Raw genomic sequence first — 19,783 nt, forward strand, 5'->3', positions numbered from 1 at the left:
TAGCAAACGGGGCATTACAGGAGGAAAAAGTGACATGGGCAGTGACGTGGGCAGGGTACAAAAGCGTACAAAGTAAACATAGGCATATTACTGCACAACGTCAGGGCGGGCGGGGGCCCTGAGCCATGATTGCTCCCAGACAACGTCGGGACGGGCTGCTAGTACATTGTAAAATAATTACTGCACCCCCAGTTGAACATTACATGAGTATGGCTCAGGCCCGAATTAAATGAAATTGTTTGTACTAGAGTCGGTTAAATGTTCTAGACGTAGATGTGATATTGATCGCCAGCTCACACTGAAGGAAAACAGGTGGATCTGGTCAGCCAAAACCTACGCAGTATTGAGGAACCTGAATTGGTGAGTACCTTAAAGTGCCCTTGTGCTTTTTTGTTTTCCACTAGCATGTATGTTCAGGCCATTGAGAAAAATATCTCCTTATGTGAGATCTGGAGCTCTTGTTGCGTATGTTTAGTTTTAGTTTCATTTATCATTATTATTATTATTGTTTTATTATTGTTCTAATTGGATGTCCAGTGGGCCATTTATTGTCTGTAGTGATAAACTGTGAATTATATCTTTGGTCCCAAGTCAAAATGGCACCCATTTTTAGTTCCGCTCTAGTGTGTCCGTGAAGATTTTTTGCTGCTTCGTTTATAGATGCAGTACTTTTTTGGAATCTCTGTATTAACAGTAAATGTTGGGAGTTTTGTGTGAACATAGTTTTTTGGGAGACCACCACACACTGGTTGGTATAATACGCTGGTAATATCAAGATGGCGGACTCTTTTGTGCGGCCGGCACACGTGACCTACTAATTGTGCACGCTAACCGAGTTGATTAATATTAGGGTTGTAGAAGCACAATGTGTGCTGATCATATAAAGTAGTTGGACGCCGTAAGCCATTTGTTTGTTTGAAGTAAATCGAGTAAGTACATACCGCCCTAGATGCCAACTTTGTCAGTTATTAGAAGCTGGTCTTTGATTGCATTACATCCAACTAGCAACATGTGGTCACTTTATGTTTGTTGTTATAATTTGTAGAAGAGATGATTGTAATTTCCTTGAAGTCGGGTAAGGACACAGAATCAATAATTTTCCATGAGTCTTCCTAGCACATTCGGTGGCAGTTCACTTTGACTGATTTTAGTTCTTCTATTTTTCGTTTATTGTTTTTGTTTATTATTGGACAATAAGAATCATTGGAATCTCATTGAATCTTCATAAGACGGCAGCAAGGTATACTGTTTCAATAGATTTTTGGGTATGATGTACTAGGTCAAACTTGCTCTATGTGGTGTTTAACACGAATAGACACTCATGGGTACAGGCACTAGTTCTCGGACGGGTAGACTATTTTAATGGTCTACTCATTTCTACCAATCATGAACAACTATGCAGACTGCAGGTAGTACAGAACACCGCAGCAAGGCTAATCTTGAATGCCCCCCCCGAACCCCGTCACGCTCTCTCCTCTCTCACCTGCACTGGCTCCCAGTGCGACAACGCGTTAATTTCAAACTTTGTTGCATAATGCATAAGTGCATTCATGGGTCCGGTCCCAAATATTTAAAAGACATTTTTGTCCCCTACTCTCCTGGACGTGCCTTGCGTTCTAGCAACACCATGTTGATGCAGGTACCCAAAGTTACCAGAGCAAGACAGGGAGGCCGAGCACCCTCTCTCAAAGGCCCCTTGCTATGGAACTCCCTTCCACCACAGTTGAGACAAATCTCTAATCTTTTTTCCTTTAGGAAAAAACTAAAAGCTTTTCTATTTACCCTAGATTAATTTATTTCTGCATCCCACTCTGTCTTCCCCTCAATAAGTCCTTTCATCCCATACAGAAGCAACGCGCGGAGATACCCCTTCGGGGCTGATTCAGGCACGCTATAAGAATATAAATAAATAAATGGTGTTTGTTTTTGTTTTTTTAGAATATGCTGGTAGTATCGTGGATACACGGTTTGGTATTATGGTCACTGATGGTTCTTTTTGTGAGCAGATGATACATTAGATCATGGATGTATTGATTAGTTTCTTTTGTTAGTATTTTCAGAAGTCATCATCTTTTGTGCAACACTGTGTCCTGAGGAGGGTCTTGCGGACCCATATGGCTTTTAAAGACTGACACGTCGACAAAACAACCTTATTTCTTTTGAATATCATGATGTGATAATTTCTCTATCTGATGTAAATATTCGATGCTTGGAGTGTCTGGGCTTTTATATTTACTGACCATAATATTTTGAAAAAAGGTGATTACACTTCCTGCAATCCCATTACAAAATTGAGAAACTCAATGGGATTGTTTTGGTAGTGGCAGTGTTGCGACATATATTTGTCTATTTGTATTTTGTGTATATATTGTTTATAATTATGAGTGTTCTGTAAGATGAATGAAATATAATATGAATGAAGTAAAGACATTTATATTTGAATACATCCTTGAATGTAATCTTCCTTCTTTAAAGGTTTGGATCACATCATTGACCTGGAGTAAAAATCAATCTTGGTTGTGATATAAACAATTCCTCAAGGGATATTTTGTATATAAAATTATATTTTACACAATTCCTTGGGTATGATTGGGTTGCCCTATTTTGTTAATATAGTGAGTCCATGCTCATGCGCTTTGGGATATATAGGTAAGACGGGATGCGAATTTAGGGTAAGGTTCGGTAAACAGAAATTGGCTAAACACAATAATAAGATCCCTGCCCCTCTTAAACAACATTGGGCGCAACTTGAACATTCTGAAAATTGCTTCAAATTAACTATTTTGGAGGCGATCCATCAGATTAGAGGAAGTGAAGACAACAGATATCAGAAGAAAAGGGAAGTGTACAGGATGTTTACTTTGGGGACACACAAGGAAGGCCTTAAGTAGTAGCCGCAGCCCATACAGGTAAGAGCAGTAGGGTGGTGCTTTTTTTTTTTTATAGACGCTGACGATTTTTTTATTAAACCAGCAGTTAGTTTCCTGGGCAATTTCTGGAAGCATTACCTCAATGCGCTGTCCTTAAATACCTCAATCCTCAATGGGATGCGCTGCTGCTTGCGGCTGTGCGCTGATTGTTACCGTAATTTTAAAATCTTTGTTCTTTGTGCCTACCACCACTACAGCTGACTAAGAGCTGTGTGTGCTGTTTTACACTTTCCCCACGATTGTTATCGTAATTTTAAAATCTTTTATTTCTTTGTGCCTACCATCACCTACAGCTGACTAAGAGCTGTGTGTGCTGTTTTAACCTTCCCCGCATTTCTCCTCTTACTCTCTGTGTGTGTGTGTGGCTGTGCCGCTGGACTCCCCGGTCCACAACGAGGTGATTGCAAGCTCGATTGATGTGGAGGGAGCCCATTGGCCGCGACACTTGCTAGGGATTCCCCACTTCCGGTAGAAGGAGGTGAGCGGTCTAGCGCTCCGACCTCCTTCTCTTCAAAAGCCGGGGCAGGAAGGACACGCGCTGGATGCGCTGCTGCTTGCAGCTGTGCGGTGATTGTTACCGTAATTTTAAAATCTTTGTTCTTTGTGCCTACCACCACTACAGCTGACTAAGAGCTGTGTGTGCTGTTTTACACTTTCCCCGCGATTGTTATCGTAATTTTAAAATCTTTTATTTCTTTATGCCTACCATCACTACAGCTGACTAAGAGCTGTATGTGCTATTTTAACCTTCCCCGCATTTCTCCTCTTACCCTACGTGTGTGTGGCTGTGCCGCTGGACTCCCTGGTCCACCACAAGCTGATTGCAAGCTCAATTGATGTGGAGGGAGCCCATTGGCCGCGACACTTGCTAGGGATTCCCCACTTTCGGTAGAAGGAGGTGAGTGGTCTAGCGCTCCGACCTCCTTCTCTTCCTTATTACCCTATGCAATCCACGACGCGCAGCGGACACGCGCACCGGGTGCGCCGATGGCACGCCAAAGGCGTGCCAAAGGCAAGCCCGTCTGCGCCTGTCCACGCACGGCCGGGACCAGGGGCCAGTCCCCCTGCTGCGCGGATATCCACTAGGGTGTATTCGGCTGAGGAGATGTTTGCCTTACGCGGAAGAGTGCCCCCTCCTAAGCTTACGCTTGCCTCAGACAACTATGTATGCCCTAGCTCACTGGAACCCTCCCCCCCTATCTCTGCTGCTGCCACACTGTCTTCTAGTGACCTCAACTTGGTCCCATCGCTAACCAACCTGCCCTCAGACAGCTCGGGTGTCAAACTCGACTGCCTGTCCATCTGGTATCTCAACACCCGATCGTTGGTTAAACACCAGGTTGAGATATTTTATCTTCTAGATGCAGCAAAGCCAGACATACTTTTGCTGTCTGAAACTTGGCTCACAGAAGAGTCCTCTCCTGACATCTTGGCAGCCGTCCCTGACGGCTACTATGTCCTTCAGGCCAATCGCGCCCGAGGCAAAATGGGAGGAGGGGTGGCAGCCATCATCTCCCATTCCTACAAATCCAAATCCCTCACAATGTTTCCGATACCCTCTGCTGATTATATCATTTTTAAACTTGAGTTGGATACCCTCCCTCTTACTTTTGCTTTATTCTACCGCATCCCTGGTCACTCGCCCAGCTTTCTGCATCACTTTGGCAGCGTGATAGCTGAACTGGCAGTTAACTACGCCAGGATCCTCGTTATTGGGGACTTCAACTTCTGGCCTAACGCGCTGCACGAAAGCGCCCTTTCTAGGGAGTTCACAGACCTGCTAGCCGGTCTCAACTTTCTCCAGTTCATCCATGCACCTACTCATGTCAAGGGACACACCCTTGACCAGATCTGGTCACTAAACCAGGACATCCTTAACGTACAGATCTCCCCATGTGCTTGGTCGGACCATTTCTTTGTCTCTTTCACGGTCCCCAAGCCCCCAACAACCACAGCGTGCCCTTGCAACCCCCCTCTAACTCGTAACTGGGGCCGAGTCAACCTCCCCTCACTCTGTCTCTCGCTGACTACAACGATCCCCCCTTTGATTGGGGAGACTGGTCTTCCCTTGTCCGTCAATGCTCAGGCTGATAACATCCACACCTGGTTGGCAGACGCCCGGGACACATTCGCCCCACTAAAGAAACTCCAGTCTAAACGCCCCCACAACGCCCAACGTTGGTTTACTAAAAATCTTTCTGATATGAAACTTACCCTTCAGCAAGCTGAGCGTAAGTGGAGGGCCGACTACTGCCATTGCAAGAAGCTGGTCTTTCTGGCAGCCTTGAAAGAATACAAATCAGCCATTCTTTCGGCGAAAACAGAGTTTTTCTCGCAGAAAATCCTCAATTCCTCCAATAAATCTAGGGAGATCTTTACGATAGTCAATGAACTTGCTAAACATGACCGGATCACGATGACCTCTGTGTTCACCCAGCCCCTCTGCGACTCCCTCAATAATTACTTTGTTGAGAAGATTGATCCTATTAAAGCTAGCATTTCTAACCCTGACCCAGGATTTGACACAGGCTGCCCCCCAATAAACTCAATCTCTCTGCTGAACTTCCCTCCTATCACCATGGACACCCTCCCCCCGCTCCTCTGCAGAGTTCGCTCTGGCTCTCCTTCTGACAGTTCCCCTGCCCATATTACTCAGAAGATTTTTCTCGACCTCCCTGAAGTCCCCCTCTCCTTGCTGAACAACTCCCTTTGCCAGGGCATAGTTCCCAGTTCTTTCAAATCGGCCATTGTTACACCTATCCCGAAAAAACCTGGGGCTGACCCAGCCACCCTTAGTAACTATCGGCCGATTTCCCTGCTCCCCTTTCTGGGGAAACTACTGGAGGCCCATGTTTCCAGCTGCCTGGGCACCTTTATTGAAAGCTCAGACTTTTTGGACCAGCACCAGGCAGGATTCAGACCCTAGCACTCAACCGAGTCGGTCATGGTGGCAGTCCACGACGTACTTAGGAAAGGGGCGGACCAGAACATCTCTTAGGCCTTGGTGCTCCTTGATTTGTCGCCAGCGTTCGATACCGTTGACCATTCCATCCTTATTCAGCGGATCGAGAACGCCGGCATCAGGGGCACCCCGCTTAGATGGCTTGCTTCATTTTTGCAAGACCGTAAGCAAGCAGTTCGTCTTGGCTCCTTCATGTCCAAGGCGAAGGACCTGACTTGTGGGGTCCCCCAAGGCTCCTCCCTTTCCCCCTTGCTATTTAACCTTTACATCCTCCCACTGATCGCCAAACTCAGGGAGAAACCTGTGGTTATTTTCAATTATGCAGATGACATGCAGCTCATCTTCAATATTGCTTCTTCCCCATCCTCAGTGGCGAATTTCCAGAACACTATGACCCTTATCAGCTGCTGGATGAGGGACAATCAGCTCAAGCTTAACCCAGACAAGACCGAGCTGGTGCTCACTGGTCCACCGAATAATCCTTGGAACCCTAGTTTCTGGCTGCACACGCTGGGCGGCGCACCCTGCCCGGCGAGTTCGGTTAAGAGTCTTGGTGTTACCATCAGTAAGGATCTGTCTATGAAACCTCAAATTAAATCAGTGATGTCGGCCTGCTTTTTCTATCTGCGCCGCATCAAGAAGATTAGCAGATTCCTTACCCATGATGCCCTCGTCCACGTCATACTGGGTCTAGTAGTGTCCCGCATTGATTATGCAAATTCTCTCTATATCGGGATCCCCCTTTACCAGTACCATCAACTCCAACTGGCTAAAAACCAGGCCGCCAGACTGGTCTTTCGGCAGTGTAGGTCTTGTTCTGTGAAACCGCTTCTGAGAAGCTTACACTGGCTTCCTGTTGTTCAGCGGAGTCTTTTCAAGGTGGGCTGTATGACCTACCTAGCCCTCAAAAACCAAGGCCCCTCCTTCATTGCCGCTTTGCTCCACCGTTACACCCCCTCCCGAGCACTCCGTGCGGCGGGCCTCAATTTGCTTTCCACTTGCCTGTTCAAGCAAAAAAAGCTTGTGGGATTAAGATTTGCTTCACAAGCCCACCACCTCTGGAACTCCCTCCCACCTGACCTTCGCCTCATACCTTCCTACCAGGTGTTCAGGAAAGCCCTGAAGACGTGGTTATTCACACAAGCATTTGATTAGAATCTTTCTGCTCCGCTGTTAGCTCCAGTCTGTCCCAAAGCGCCAAGAAACCGTTGGTGAACGTGCGCTGTATAAATTCTTTTTTCATTCATTCATTCATTCATTCAATGAGCTCCTGATTCAAACCTTGTCGTAATAAACAATACCAATTACCAATTCTGCTTAAGTTCAACTCTTGTGCCGCTTTCAGAATTATTCTTTCCCTCTCAATGATTATTTTATACTTGTTCGTAAGGAAACAAAGTGTCTGTCTAAAACTTAACCTGAGATTTCCCCTCTGAAGTGCACAATGTGATACAAATACCTCCCATAATATAAGAATGGTACCGTTGTAGGAATCTCCAAGTTTAGGGAATCCTAGCCTATTATAGGACTGCAATACATTTTGTGAAACCTGGAGACCCCACAACTCACAGTCTTTAAGGGGAATAAATTGGTGGCACAGTGGAATATTGTAAGCTTTATGGAACCGTTAATTGCGGTTAGCCATAGTGTTCACCACCTTATACCTTGTTCTTTTGGGTAGCTTCGCAGTACGCAGAAATGCTGGTAACTTAATTTCAGTTTATGCTAGCATCAGATTAAAAAAAATGTCAAATTTCGAGGTAGGAACCATCAGCTACGTTAATAAGCTCATCAATGCAGCTTGATAATAGATAGATAAATGAGTGAAGGCAAGTCCTCCCTGCTCCACGTCTAGTTGAAGAATAGAAGCTTGTTCCTGGGCTTTTTTTGTCCATACAACCTGCCATAGAGTTTTGTTTACTTTGTTAAAATAAAAAATCAGTATTTTTAAGGGGAGATTAAAAAAACAGAGTATCAGCAGAGGAAGAATTGACATCTTCACTAAAGAGACTCGGCCTACTATTGTCAGAGGTAATAGCGACAATTTTTCTAAACATTTTTAATTTTATTGAGCGTTTTTATGTAGTTTAATTAAAACAGTTGAGAGAAATCTGTGTTGACGAATAAGCCCAGATATCTAATAGGTCTTAATGGCCGAACTTTTAACCCTTAAGGAAGATTGACCTCAGGTGAATTAAAAAGGAGTAGCTCCATTTTGGACTTGTTGACCTTTTATTCCCCATAATCTGTAAATGCTTGAATTTCCCCAAGCGCCAACTGGATATTTGCCTTATCTGGGTTCATATATGAAATCATCTGCAAAGAGCTTAATTTTTGTCGTCCCTGGTAGAGGGGCCAGATTTGACGTTTTAACTCGTATTTTTATTGCCAATGGCTCGATGAAGAGGGAAAATAAAAGGGGCGAAAGAGGACAGCCCTGCCTGGTCCCCTGTCATATCCTTACTTTCCAGAATCAGATCATCAATGCGTAGAAGGATTTCAACATTTGAGAGCTTTATGCAAGAAGCCACTAAGGTCCCTGATATTGATGCCAAAAAACTATTTCCAAACTTGAACTGGGATAGATGAACTACTGTGTACAATGCCACTATATTAATAGAAATACCATCACACTCCCCTTTTTCATGTTGGAGATTGTGTACACAAAAACAAATTAATATGAGATAAGTAGAAGCACAAGTTAATTACCTTCGGTAACAATATATCTTTAAGAAACATAAGTTAGTTATAGATCTCTTACTTTAGAATTGCCCTCAGGCTCAGCCTGGATCTGGAAAGTTTTTTCGTCAGCAGTACCCCTGCACGTCGAAAGGTGGTGACGGTCAGCTCCGCGATCATTGTTGGCCTCGTGATCGCCGAGATGATATTGTGGCAGCTGCTTAGACACCACCCTTGTGCGCTGACGTCAGTTCTGTACACAACTTTCCACGTCAGTAGCACTGAGCCATACAAGACACTGACCACTGGTGCACAATACTAGGGCCCTGAAAAGGAGATACCTTAACCCTAGAAATCAGTTCGCTGAACGGGGAGGATGCGTGGGGCGGTAAGGAATCTATAAGTAACTTATGTTCTTACAAAAATATTGTTACCAAAGGTGAGTAACTTGTGCATCTGAAAGAAACATGTTAGTTATAGATTCCTTACCTTAGAATAGATACCCGAGCAATACCCACCCTGGAGGTGGGTCTGCAAACCAAGTTCACACCAGAAAGTCCTGGAGAACAGAATGGCCAAAGAAGCCGTCTCTCCGGACTTAGCTGTCCAGGCAGTAGTGTTTAGTGAATGTGTGCAGTGATGCCCACGTAGCTGCCTGAAAGATGTCATTAAGGGGAACTTCACCTCCCAGAGAAGTGGTAGCTGCCATCGCCCTGGTAGAATAGGCTCCTAACCCAACTGGAGGCTCCTTCTTAGCCAAAGAGAAACAAGCCTTGATGGCACAAGACGACGCACCGAGAAATGGTCTGCTTGTGCACTGCCTGAAATTTCATGGCGCCCACGAAGCCAACAAAGAGTAGGTCATCCACCCGGAATTGTTTCGTGCGATCCAAGTAATATGAAAGCTCACATTTTGGATGCAGACGGTGGAGTCGCTCTTCTTCTTTTGAAGGGTGCAGAGGTGGAAAGAAGGTGGGCAAAGTGATGGTTTGGCCAATGTCAAAAGAAGTGACCACCTTTGGCAGGAAGGACAGACCGGTCCGAAGGACAACCTTGTCTGGATGAACAGCAGGAAAAGGAGGTTTTGAGGAGAGAGCCTGTAGCTCACTCACCCTGCGTAGAGAGGTGATGGCAACGAGAAAGGCAGTTTTTAGTGTCAAAAGTCTAAAAAGACAGTTTTGTAGCGGCTCAAAGGGAGCGCACATAAGGTAGGTAAGAACTAAGTTCAAGTCCCACTGAGGCATTACGAATGGAATAGGAGGAAAGAGATGAGTAATGCCCTTAAGAAAGTGATGTACAACAGGGTACTTGAAAAGAGAAGGCTGATCAGTAAGCCTAAGAAAGGCTGAAACGGCCGAGAGGTGTCCCTTTAGGGTGTCCAGAGCAGAGCCCTGCTGGGCCAAAGAAAGGAGGAACAAGAGAACCTCAGAAAGAGGGGCAGAAAGGGGATCCACAGCCTCTGCTGTGCACCATGCCACAAATTTGTTCTATCGGCAGGCGTATACCGTTTTTTGTGGAGGGACGCCTGGCCAAGATCGCATCACAGACTTCGGGGGGAAGGTCAAAAGCTGCCATCTGTTGCCGCTCAATCTCCACGCAAGGAGGTGGAGGCTGGACAGGTTTGGGTGGAGGACCGTCCCCTGCTGCTGCGACAGAAGATCTGCCCGAAGAAGCAGTAGAGTCGGGCGATCAATGGCCATGTTCAAGAGCTCGGGATGCCAGACTCTCTATGCCCAGTCTGGAGCCACAAGGATGACTTGGGCCCAGTCACACTTGATCTACTTCAGCACTCTGGGCAGAAGTGGTATAGGCGGAAAGGCGTATAAAGACCACAACTCCACTTGTGACGAAAAGTGTCACTGAGCGAGTGCCGCCTCGAAAATTCCAACGCGCAGAATTGCTGACATTGCGCTTTCTCTTTGGAGGTGAATAGATCTAACCAAGGCTCTCCCCACTGTCGAAAGAGACCTTGCACTGCCTCCGAGTTCAGAAGCCATGCGTGAGACATTATGCACCTGCGGCTGAGTTCGTCCGCCCTGGTGTTCAGTGAACCTGTCTGGTGATGAACCACCAGGGCAATGCCCTGATGTTCCAGCCATATCCAGGACGGAGGGCCTCTTGACAGAGGGTCCACGGACCCCACCCTACCTTGTCTGTTACCGTACCATATGCGGCGGTGTTGTCTGTGAACACCTGAACTACTCTTCCCCAGACAGAGGGAAGGAATGCCTTGAGTGCAAGACGAATCGCCCGAAGCTCCAGAAGGTTGATATGGAGCCCGGACTCCGCTGGAGACCAGAGTCCTCTGATCTCCACATTCCCCATGTGGCCGTCCCGTCCCAGAAGTAATGCATCAGTCACCACTGTGAACTCTGGTTGGGGAAGGGAGAGGGGTCTGACGATGATCCAATCCTGGTTTGTGAGCCACCATTGCAGTTGGTGTGCAGTGTCCTCTGAGTTCTGGACGTAATTGGACAGGTTTCCCTGATGGTCTGCCCACTGGAACTTCAGGTCCCACTGCAGAGCCTGCATCTCCCATCTGGCATTATCTACCAGCAGGATGCAGGAGGCCATCAGACCCAGCAGCCAGAGGGTCAGTCTGACCAAAACCTGGGATAGAGGCTGAAAGATCAGAATCATAGCCCGAATATCCCGGACTCGCTGCTCAGGAGGATAAACCAGAAACTGCGTCGTTTCCAGAACCCGACCAATGAAAAGGAGCTTCTGAGAGGGAGTCAGATATGACTTTGGCACGTTGATGGAGTACCCCAGTGAATGAAGGAGGTCGGATGTAGTCTGGAGGTGGCAAGCCCGCCTTCAACAACCAGTCGTTGAGATAGGGGAAGACTGGAACCCCTGATCTGCGCAGAGGAGCTGCGACCACCGCCAACACTTTTGTGAACACCCGAGGGACACTGGTAAGGCCAAAGGGGAGCACAGTAAACTTAAAATGCTTGTGGCCTACTGTGAACCGCAGGTAGCGCCGGTGGCCGGCAGGATAGGGATGTGAAAGTAAGCGTCCTGCAAGTCTAACGCTACCATCCAGTCTCCATGGTCAAGGGCAGACAGGACTTGAGCGAGGGTCAACATTTTGAACTTCTCCTTCCGTAGGAAGCGGTTGACATGCCTGAGATCCAAGATAGGACGCAGGCCCTTGTCCTTCTTGGGCACCAGAAAGTAGTGGGAATAACAACCACAACCTACTTTTGGGGCAGGAACGCACTCAAGGGCTCCCTTGGGCAAGAGAGCCGCAACTTCCTATTGAAGAAGTGCCAGATGATCCCCTGACAAGCAATGGTACTGGGGTGGCATGGGTGGAGGGGTGGTCTCGAAGGGGAGGGAGTAGCCCCTTCAGACTATCTGCAAAACCGACCTGTCCAACGTTCTGGTGCACCAGTGGGGGAGGTGATGGTGGATCCTGCCTCCCACTGGCGTCTGATGGGCCTGAAAGGTCAGACTAGGAGGGCTTGAAGGCTGCTGCAGGGGGGAAGTGGTAAACTGGCCCGCCCGCTGGCCCCCAGAACCACGTTGGTTGTTCCCAAGTCCCCGGCCACGTTGGGGATGAACAGCGTGTGCCGGCCTGGAAAAGGGACGTGTTGGGGCACCCCTTCCGTTGCCATGAAGGGGGCGAAAAGCAGACTGTGCGCGACATGTGGTGGAGAGGTTGAAACGCGTTGCCAGTGTGCTTTGTCACCGAACAGGCGATGGCCATCAAAGGGCTTGTCCATGAGAGAGTTCTGGACATCCCCTGAAAAGCCAGTCGATAACAGCCAGGCGTGACGGCGAAGCACCACCGACGTTGAAATGGTCCAACCCAGTGAGTCGGCAGTGTCCAGTCCACAACGAATCATAAACTTTGCTGCTTCTCTCCCTTCTGCCACAGTACGGCAGAGTACGGCCCGGGCCTCCTAGGGATACTGGGCAGAACTTGCACCACTGTATCTCACATGGAGTGGGAATAATGGCCCAACAAACATGCGGTGTTTGCAGACTGTAGTCCTAAGCTGGAGGGAGAAATCATCTTCTTCCCAAGCTGATCCAGCTTCTTGGATTCCCTATCAGGTGGTGCATTAGGGAATGCGCCTTTGGAACTTGAGGCTTGGACCACCAAGCTCTCACGGTGGGATGTTGGCAGAGGAAATTGGGGTCGCCTGGAGCCGGGTGGTGGAGTCGGGCAATTAATCCTATCCACAAGAGCCCCTGTGTTGCTCCAGGACCAGGTGCTCAAAAGTATGTTGGTGATGGCATCATTGAACAAAAGTATTGACTTGGAAGAGCTCACTGACGGCTGAAGCACCTCTGTCAGGGGGTTTGTCCTGACTGCCACAGTAGGAAGCTCGAGGGTTAGGGCCTCGGCCGCCCTATGCAACACTGCAGGGTAAGACGCTCCTTCCTCTCTAGCCACGGTAGGAGGAGACACCATGCCAAGGTCTGGAGATGTATCTAGACCAATGGCTTCCCCAAGTTCCTCTCTCCAGTCCTGTTCATCCACGATCTGGTCAGATAAAGGGACACCATAACCCTCCCAGTCCTCATCATCCTCCCCTGGCTGTCAAAATGGCTGATAAGGGCCAGGGCTGAACATAGAGAGAACATTTCCCATCCGTGCTAGATCTGGCATCGGGCGATGCTGGTCTGGCTCTCTGTCCATGTCAAGGATGAGGTTGGGGTCAACGCCAGCAGGGGGTCCAGCTGGTGCCGGCTATGGACATGGTGCAGTGAAGCCAGCACCGGGGGAGGTGTCACATTGTCTGCTGGTGCCGATCCGGACCAGGTCTGGATCCAAGGGGGCCCTGTGGTGCCGGGGCCGGAGCCACTGGTGACGAAGGTCTATGGCCCCACCCGGCTTCATGTGGCACAACGGAGCGCCGGTGGAATCGGGCTGCCCAAAAATGGCATGCATGGATTCATAGAACTGACGAAGCTGGCCAGGGGTCGAGCTTGATCCCAGAAAGGGAGGGAAGCCCGGAGTCGACCATGGAGGTTCCACATTCGGAGCATTGGCAGTGGCACCACCAACACTCTGCGCTGCGCCAGCCAACGGGTGAGAGGAAGTCGAAGAGCGACGGAGCTTCTTCGACTTCTTCCTGTGCTTCGACTTACCTGAGCCCGAGTGCGAAGACTTCGATGAGGAGTGATGATGATGACTCCGCGACCGGTCCCTCGACCTCCCACGAGAACGGGACCTTGAGCGGCATGGAGCCAGCTGCCCAGCCTCAAGTAACTTACGGGACCGCTCCCGCAAAGTCTTCGGACCATGGGCCGGCAGTCAGAGCACGACTTGGGGTCATGGTAGTGCTTTAGGCAAAAAAGACACATGCGGTGCGGATCCATCACCGACATCAGTCGCTTACAGGAACTGCATTGCTTGAAACTGGGCATCCCTCGTACACCAGATGTCATACGACTGGAAAAAGAAGTCGACAAAAGTCGCAAAAAGATTAGTCAAAAATGTACTATAGGTACCGCTCTTCCCTGATATGCACTGGCTAGCGCAGAAAAAGAAAGAACTGATGTCAGCTCGCGAGGGCATCGTCTAATTAGCTGCCGCGACCTCATCCCGGCAAACACGATGCCAATGATGATCGCAGAGCTGACCGACGCCACCTTTCGATGCGCAGGGGTACTGCTGACGAAAAAAATTTCCAGATCCAGTCTGACGCCTGGGGGTAATTCTAAGGTAAGGAATCTATAACTAACATGTTTCTTTCAGATTTACTTTTATATAAGATCCATTTATGATTGCTCAATTTATAATCTTACCTCTTTCTTTAATTAAATCACCTATAAGAGGAAATGTAGAGAAAAATAATTTAATTTTGTTTTCAGATGTGTAAAATATTTAATCATCAAATACTTTATTCGGAGTTTTCAACCATAAGAGTACATAACAGTACATATGTAAAACTAAAGATACACAAACTCAATTTACAACACGGTCCTGTGTCATGCCATTACAAAATTTAAATGATCAATGGAAGTGTACCTTTAAACTGTAATAAATAAAATACTTTATAATTAGTTACAATTGGCATTTAAAAAGATATATAGTTAAAATACAACAAATAAAGGACACCGATGCTAAGCGCTATCTAACAAATACATCGGTACTGGGAGACTGAGAAAAAGAGAAAGCATAATGCGAAAGCCAATCACTCCAGCACCCTGTATCTGATGGACCTGCTCCAAGGAAGGTACTTGGATACCGCAAAGTAACTAACTGAGAGGATACTGTACAGAGGAACCGTGTGGCAACCTCTGGTAGACGGCATCCAAATTGCTTCCAAAACAGGATGATCCATGTTTTTCTTGGCCAGGTATAACCAGAACAGAATAAAATAATGTTAACTAGTGACTCCTCTGGCTATTGGCAAACTGGACATACAGTACTTATTGAATTTAAAGGGTTCCACTTTGATAATAAAGACATTAATGGTAAAGTTCCCTGGAGGAATTTAAGGTAAGGGACTTTGCAGCTAATGGGTTAATAATATCCAAGAAGGGTTCAAATTGAAAATCAAGTTTAAAATAAAAAAAAGAGTACTAAGCAACCCTTTGGACACATTCTAGAATTTTCTGGAATTTACATGGTACCAGAATGCATCCTTAGGTGTAGTCTTGAATAGATAGGTCGGGGATGATGAGTAGGCCCATGGGCCCCCTAAACCGATATGTACTAGCAACATTTGGACATAGGATAACGACTTCATTTTACCGTGACTGTCCAGTGATAATAGCTCCTTCAAGGGTCCACGATGGTCATCAAGATCTGCATTGTGTTTCAATCCTGGTTTGTGAGCTACCACTGCAGTTGGTGTGCAGTACCCTCTGGGATCTGGACGTAATTGGACAGGTTTCCCTGATGCTGTGCCCACGTGGAGAAGTGTGGCTCAATGGTTAGAGCGGCAGACCCTGATGCAGAGATCTGGCCCGGGACCAGGTTTCAATTCCCACCTCGGCGGGTCTTAGGCTCAATTTCCTCGGACCTGATAATTCTCGCCTCAGTACCTATTCTAATCATGGGTCCCACTCTGCAACTCTGGGCAATAGCTTGCTTAATCTCCACAACGGCCCCAACAGTGCTGGGATGCCTGGCTTCACCTTGGGGGTGCCCAGGAGTGGGCATTTCAAAGGGAGAAGCCAGGAAGGGTTCCACAGCGGTATGCGTACAGCGCCAAGACGCCTCAGGGTATAAGTGCGCTATACAAGTATGAATTAATTTCATTTAATTTCACTGGAACTTCAGGTTCCACTGCAGAGTATGCATCTGCCATCTGGCATGATCTACCAGCAGGATGCAGGGGGCCATCAGACCCAGCATCCAGAGGGTCAGTCTGACCAAAACCTGGCATAGAGGCTGAAAGATCGGAATCATAGCCCGAATATCCCGGACGCGCTGCTCAGGAGGATAATCCAGAAACTGCATCGTGTCTAGAACCCGGCCAATGAAAAGGAGCTTCTGAGAGGGAGTCAGATATGACTTTGACACGTTGATGGAGAACCGCAGCGAAAGTAGGAGGTCAGAGGAGCTGCGACAACCACTGTGAGAAGTTGGCCCGATATGCAACGTTCGCTATTCTAGCGACCGCTATGTATCGTTCCAACGACCCTTATGGTGTTTGGTTGTAAGTCAACCTATAGACCAGCTATCCTAGTAGCGTGGATACGAGCAGTCTAAGGCTAAAGACTTGAGAGGGCGCGTTAAGCCAGCTGTTTACCACACATGTACCCCTTGAACACCCAGTGAAAGGACACCACACAAGTGTTATGAAAATAAACAGTATATTTATTAAGAATCACAACAGCCCTGTACTCTTTATGAGGACAGGGTACTAAGCACAAACCAAATCTCTTTAGTAAATACTTCAAGTGCACAGTTTAAAACAAGTGTCCGGGGACACGGAAAGGTTAAGGCAAGTCGGAAGCGAGGGACTCGGGACCCTAGAGTAAGGAGGCTATGCAGGCACCGAAGTGCCGAGTTACCTAGCCACGAGGGCTGCGGCTGCAAGTCTTACAGGCGTCGGGGTCTTCGCTGACGAGCCAGGAGCCGGAAGAAAAGGAGTTGCTGGCCGGCGACCAGTGATGAATAGTTCGTAGAGATCCAAGCCTGGATCGGAGATTGATGAAACCTGAAAGCAGAGGGGACCAAGTTCGTACTACTAGCCAGTAGTCAGAGGGTACCAGGAAGGCACCGGTTGGCCGTCACCTCGACCAGGTGAGTGGGCGACGCTCGGCTCTGCAGTCTCTCGGACCAGGAGGCGTTGTCGGCGACCACGGTGGAGGTGCGAGCTGTCCCACGACGGATGTCGCTGTCGGCGTCTTGAGTGGACCAGGAGGGTCCGGGGTGCTTCTCGAAAAGATGGAAGCAAGGGCCAGTCTGGAGCAACCAGACCGGCAGTGTTGATTCTCGGATGTCGTCACAGAAGGACACGAGCCAGCGGCTAGTGACCAGACAACGTGCTGAGCAGCGAGCAGAAGGGCCCCACGCAGATCGTGGAGATGCTGGGAGACTGCACTTCGGTGCTGGAGCGGCTCAGGGTCGGGGCTTCTCGGACCCCAGAGCACTCACCAGAGAGTTACCTCGATGGTCGTGCTGGTTTTTAAGAGCGTGCAGGTTCTGATGATGGCCGGTCCCTCGAGGTCTCGTCGCACCCACAGATCACAGCTGAGCTGATGACGTGGGTAGAGGTCAGAGGTGCCAGGGAAGCCGGTTCTCGTCGAGCTGGGCCGTCGGATTCCTTGAGGAAGGACTTACAGCAAACCGCAGAGTTCTTAGATGGTGCCCGCTGATGCAGGGTGACTACTCCTTAGCCACAAGGGAGAAATCTTGAGAAGAGTCTTGAAGGTCCTTTCGTAGAAAGTAGTTCTTGATTCAAAGATGATCTAATTTGGAAGGGTCCCCGCTCCGGCCTTTATCCTAAAGAAAGGGGTGGGTACATGACTAGGTCCTGCCCTAAGGGTGGGACCAGGAAGGGGGGTAGTTACACCCCTCTCCCCTGCCGGACTTTCCCCAGGCCAGGGCTGTCGCCCCTGGAACTGGTTCTAACCGGCAGATGCGTAGTGCGCACCGGGGTGCCACTCCGCAGTCACCTTCTCGCAAAAGCCCTACCTACCCAGAATACACAAACCCTGTCTGGGACGGTGCGAACACCGCCCTTGACAGGAAACCCTTTGTCCAAGTGCTCCTCGCTGGAAGGACTCCCAGCAGCAGGAGGTCAGACTCGTGTCTGTGGTGGCAGCATCCATTTTGTGGAGCTGAGGCTTTCGTTAACTTTAACCGGGGTTCACAGTTACGTACATGTCGTGTCCCTCTAGAAGGGCGGAATGCTAACCTTGTCGCCAGAGTTGGTGAGAGGGCAGCATCCCGATTCGTATGACACCTTACTCGACATGTCTTGATAACGCGACACCGAAGTTACCGATATGGTACGCGTTATCATGGAACAGCCATTGGGTCTTGATTCCGCAAGCTGCAACCGGGCTCGGCTCGGGCCAGAGCTTAGTTCACACGAGCCCATGCACTCTGCCTTCAGGATTGTCAAGGCCTGCCATAGGAGTGACTGATAGGAACTCGGGTGTCCATTGGAGGGTTAGATATAGGGCTACTATATCTAAAGCAAAGGGTGATTACACGACTTTGCCCCAGCTGTCATGCAGCCAGTTGTGTCAGATTTAGGAGGCCAGCCAGGGGTGGCATAATACATGCTGCAGCCCCTGGCGGCCCTGGGTACACCTATGCCCTGGGTTACAGGGTCTGATAAGGTGGCCCAGTACCAATTGGTAAATGCACCTAGGGCACATATCGTAATTTAGAGAGAGAACAGCCAGGCTGTGGGTCTGATTGGCAGGCCCACAGCCAGAGAAAGTCGTAAACCAGTGAAACAAAAGCAAAAAATCTGGGTGATCATAGGATTGCAGACCCTACTCTCCTACATGACCCCCCCCAAACGTCGGAACAACTAGCTAACCTTGACCAGGTGAGTCTTCTTGTTCTAAGTGGAAATATCTGGAGAGCCCATCGGCATTGCCATGATCAGTACCAGGTCTGTGTTCCACTGTGAAGTCCATCCCCTGTAGGGAAATGGACCACCTAAGCAGTTTGGGGTTTTCACCCTTCATCTGATTTAGCCACAAGAGGGGCTTATGGTCGGTCTGAATCTTGAAGTGAGTGCCAAACAAGTATGGCCTCAGCTTCTTCAGGGCCCAAACCACAGTAAAGGCCTCCCTCTCAATAGCTGACCAATTTTTCTCTCTAGGGGTCAGCCGTCTGCTTATAAAAGCAATGGGCTGGTCTTGACCATCAAAATTCAGTTGAGAAAGAACAGCTCCCACACCCAACTCAGAAGCATCTGTTTGGACAATGAATGGTTTGGAGTAGTCCGGACTCTTGAGGATAGGGGCCGTGCACATGGCCTGCTTTAGGTCATCGAATGCTTTTTGACAGCTCGCTGTCCACTGAACCTTTTTTGGCATTTTCTTACTTGTCAGTTCATTTAATGGTGTCACGATGGAACCATAGTTCCTGACAAACTTCCTGTAGTAACCAGTCAGGCCCAAGAAAGCTCGAACCTGAGTCTGGGTGGTTGGAGGAGCCCAGTCCCTGATTGACTGTATCTTGCTCTCCAGTGGCTGAACCTGACCTCCACCTACAAGGTGGCCCAGGTATACAACCTGTGTCTGCCCTATCTGGCACTTGGTGGCCTTGATAGTGAGGCCTGCTGCTTGCAGCGCCTCCAATGTCTTCCGCAGGTGGACCAGGTGATCCTCCCAGGTGGAGCTAAAGACAGCAATATCGTCAAGATACGCCGCACAGAAGTCATCCAGCCCAGTGAGGACGTGATTCACCAACCGTTGGAAGGTGGCAGGTGCATTTTTCAGACCAAAGGGCATCACCACGAACTGATAATGCCCACCAGGGGTTGAAAATGCGGTTTTAGGCTTGGCGTCCTCAGCTAACCTGATTTGCCAATACCCAGCTGTCAGATCAAACGTACTTAAGTAGTTGGCCGAGGCCAGCCTATCAATAAGCTCGTCTGCCCTTGGTATTGGGTGGGCGTCAGTCTTAGTGACTGCATTGAGACCCCTGTAGTCTACGCAGAACCTCATCTCTCTCTTACCACCCTGGGTGTGAGGTTTCGGCACTAGAACTACGGGACTAGCCCAAGGGCTATCCGAGGGTTCAATGACTCCCAGCTCCAACATTTTCTGCACT

At 48.6% G+C, this 19,783-nt stretch overlaps 1 protein-coding gene across 4 annotated transcripts in view; it reads right to left on the reverse strand.

Moving 5' to 3' along the window:
- Window positions 1-19,783, reverse strand: part of LOC147710072 (butyrophilin subfamily 1 member A1-like) — a 386,132-nt gene that overhangs the window by 154,675 nt on the left and 211,674 nt on the right. For all 4 annotated transcript variants that reach the window (XM_086920777.1, XM_086920775.1, XM_086920776.1 and 1 more), the window contains one exon: window positions 14,335-14,355. In XM_086920777.1, coding sequence (XP_086776903.1) covers window positions 14,335-14,355 — 21 coding nt within the window. The remainder of the gene's footprint in view (window positions 1-14,334; window positions 14,356-19,783) is intronic.

The sequence above is a fragment of the Lissotriton vulgaris genome, chromosome 5 (assembly GCF_964263255.1).
Source record: "Lissotriton vulgaris chromosome 5, aLisVul1.2, whole genome shotgun sequence".
In the NCBI taxonomy this organism is placed as follows: domain Eukaryota; kingdom Metazoa; phylum Chordata; class Amphibia; order Caudata; family Salamandridae; genus Lissotriton; species Lissotriton vulgaris.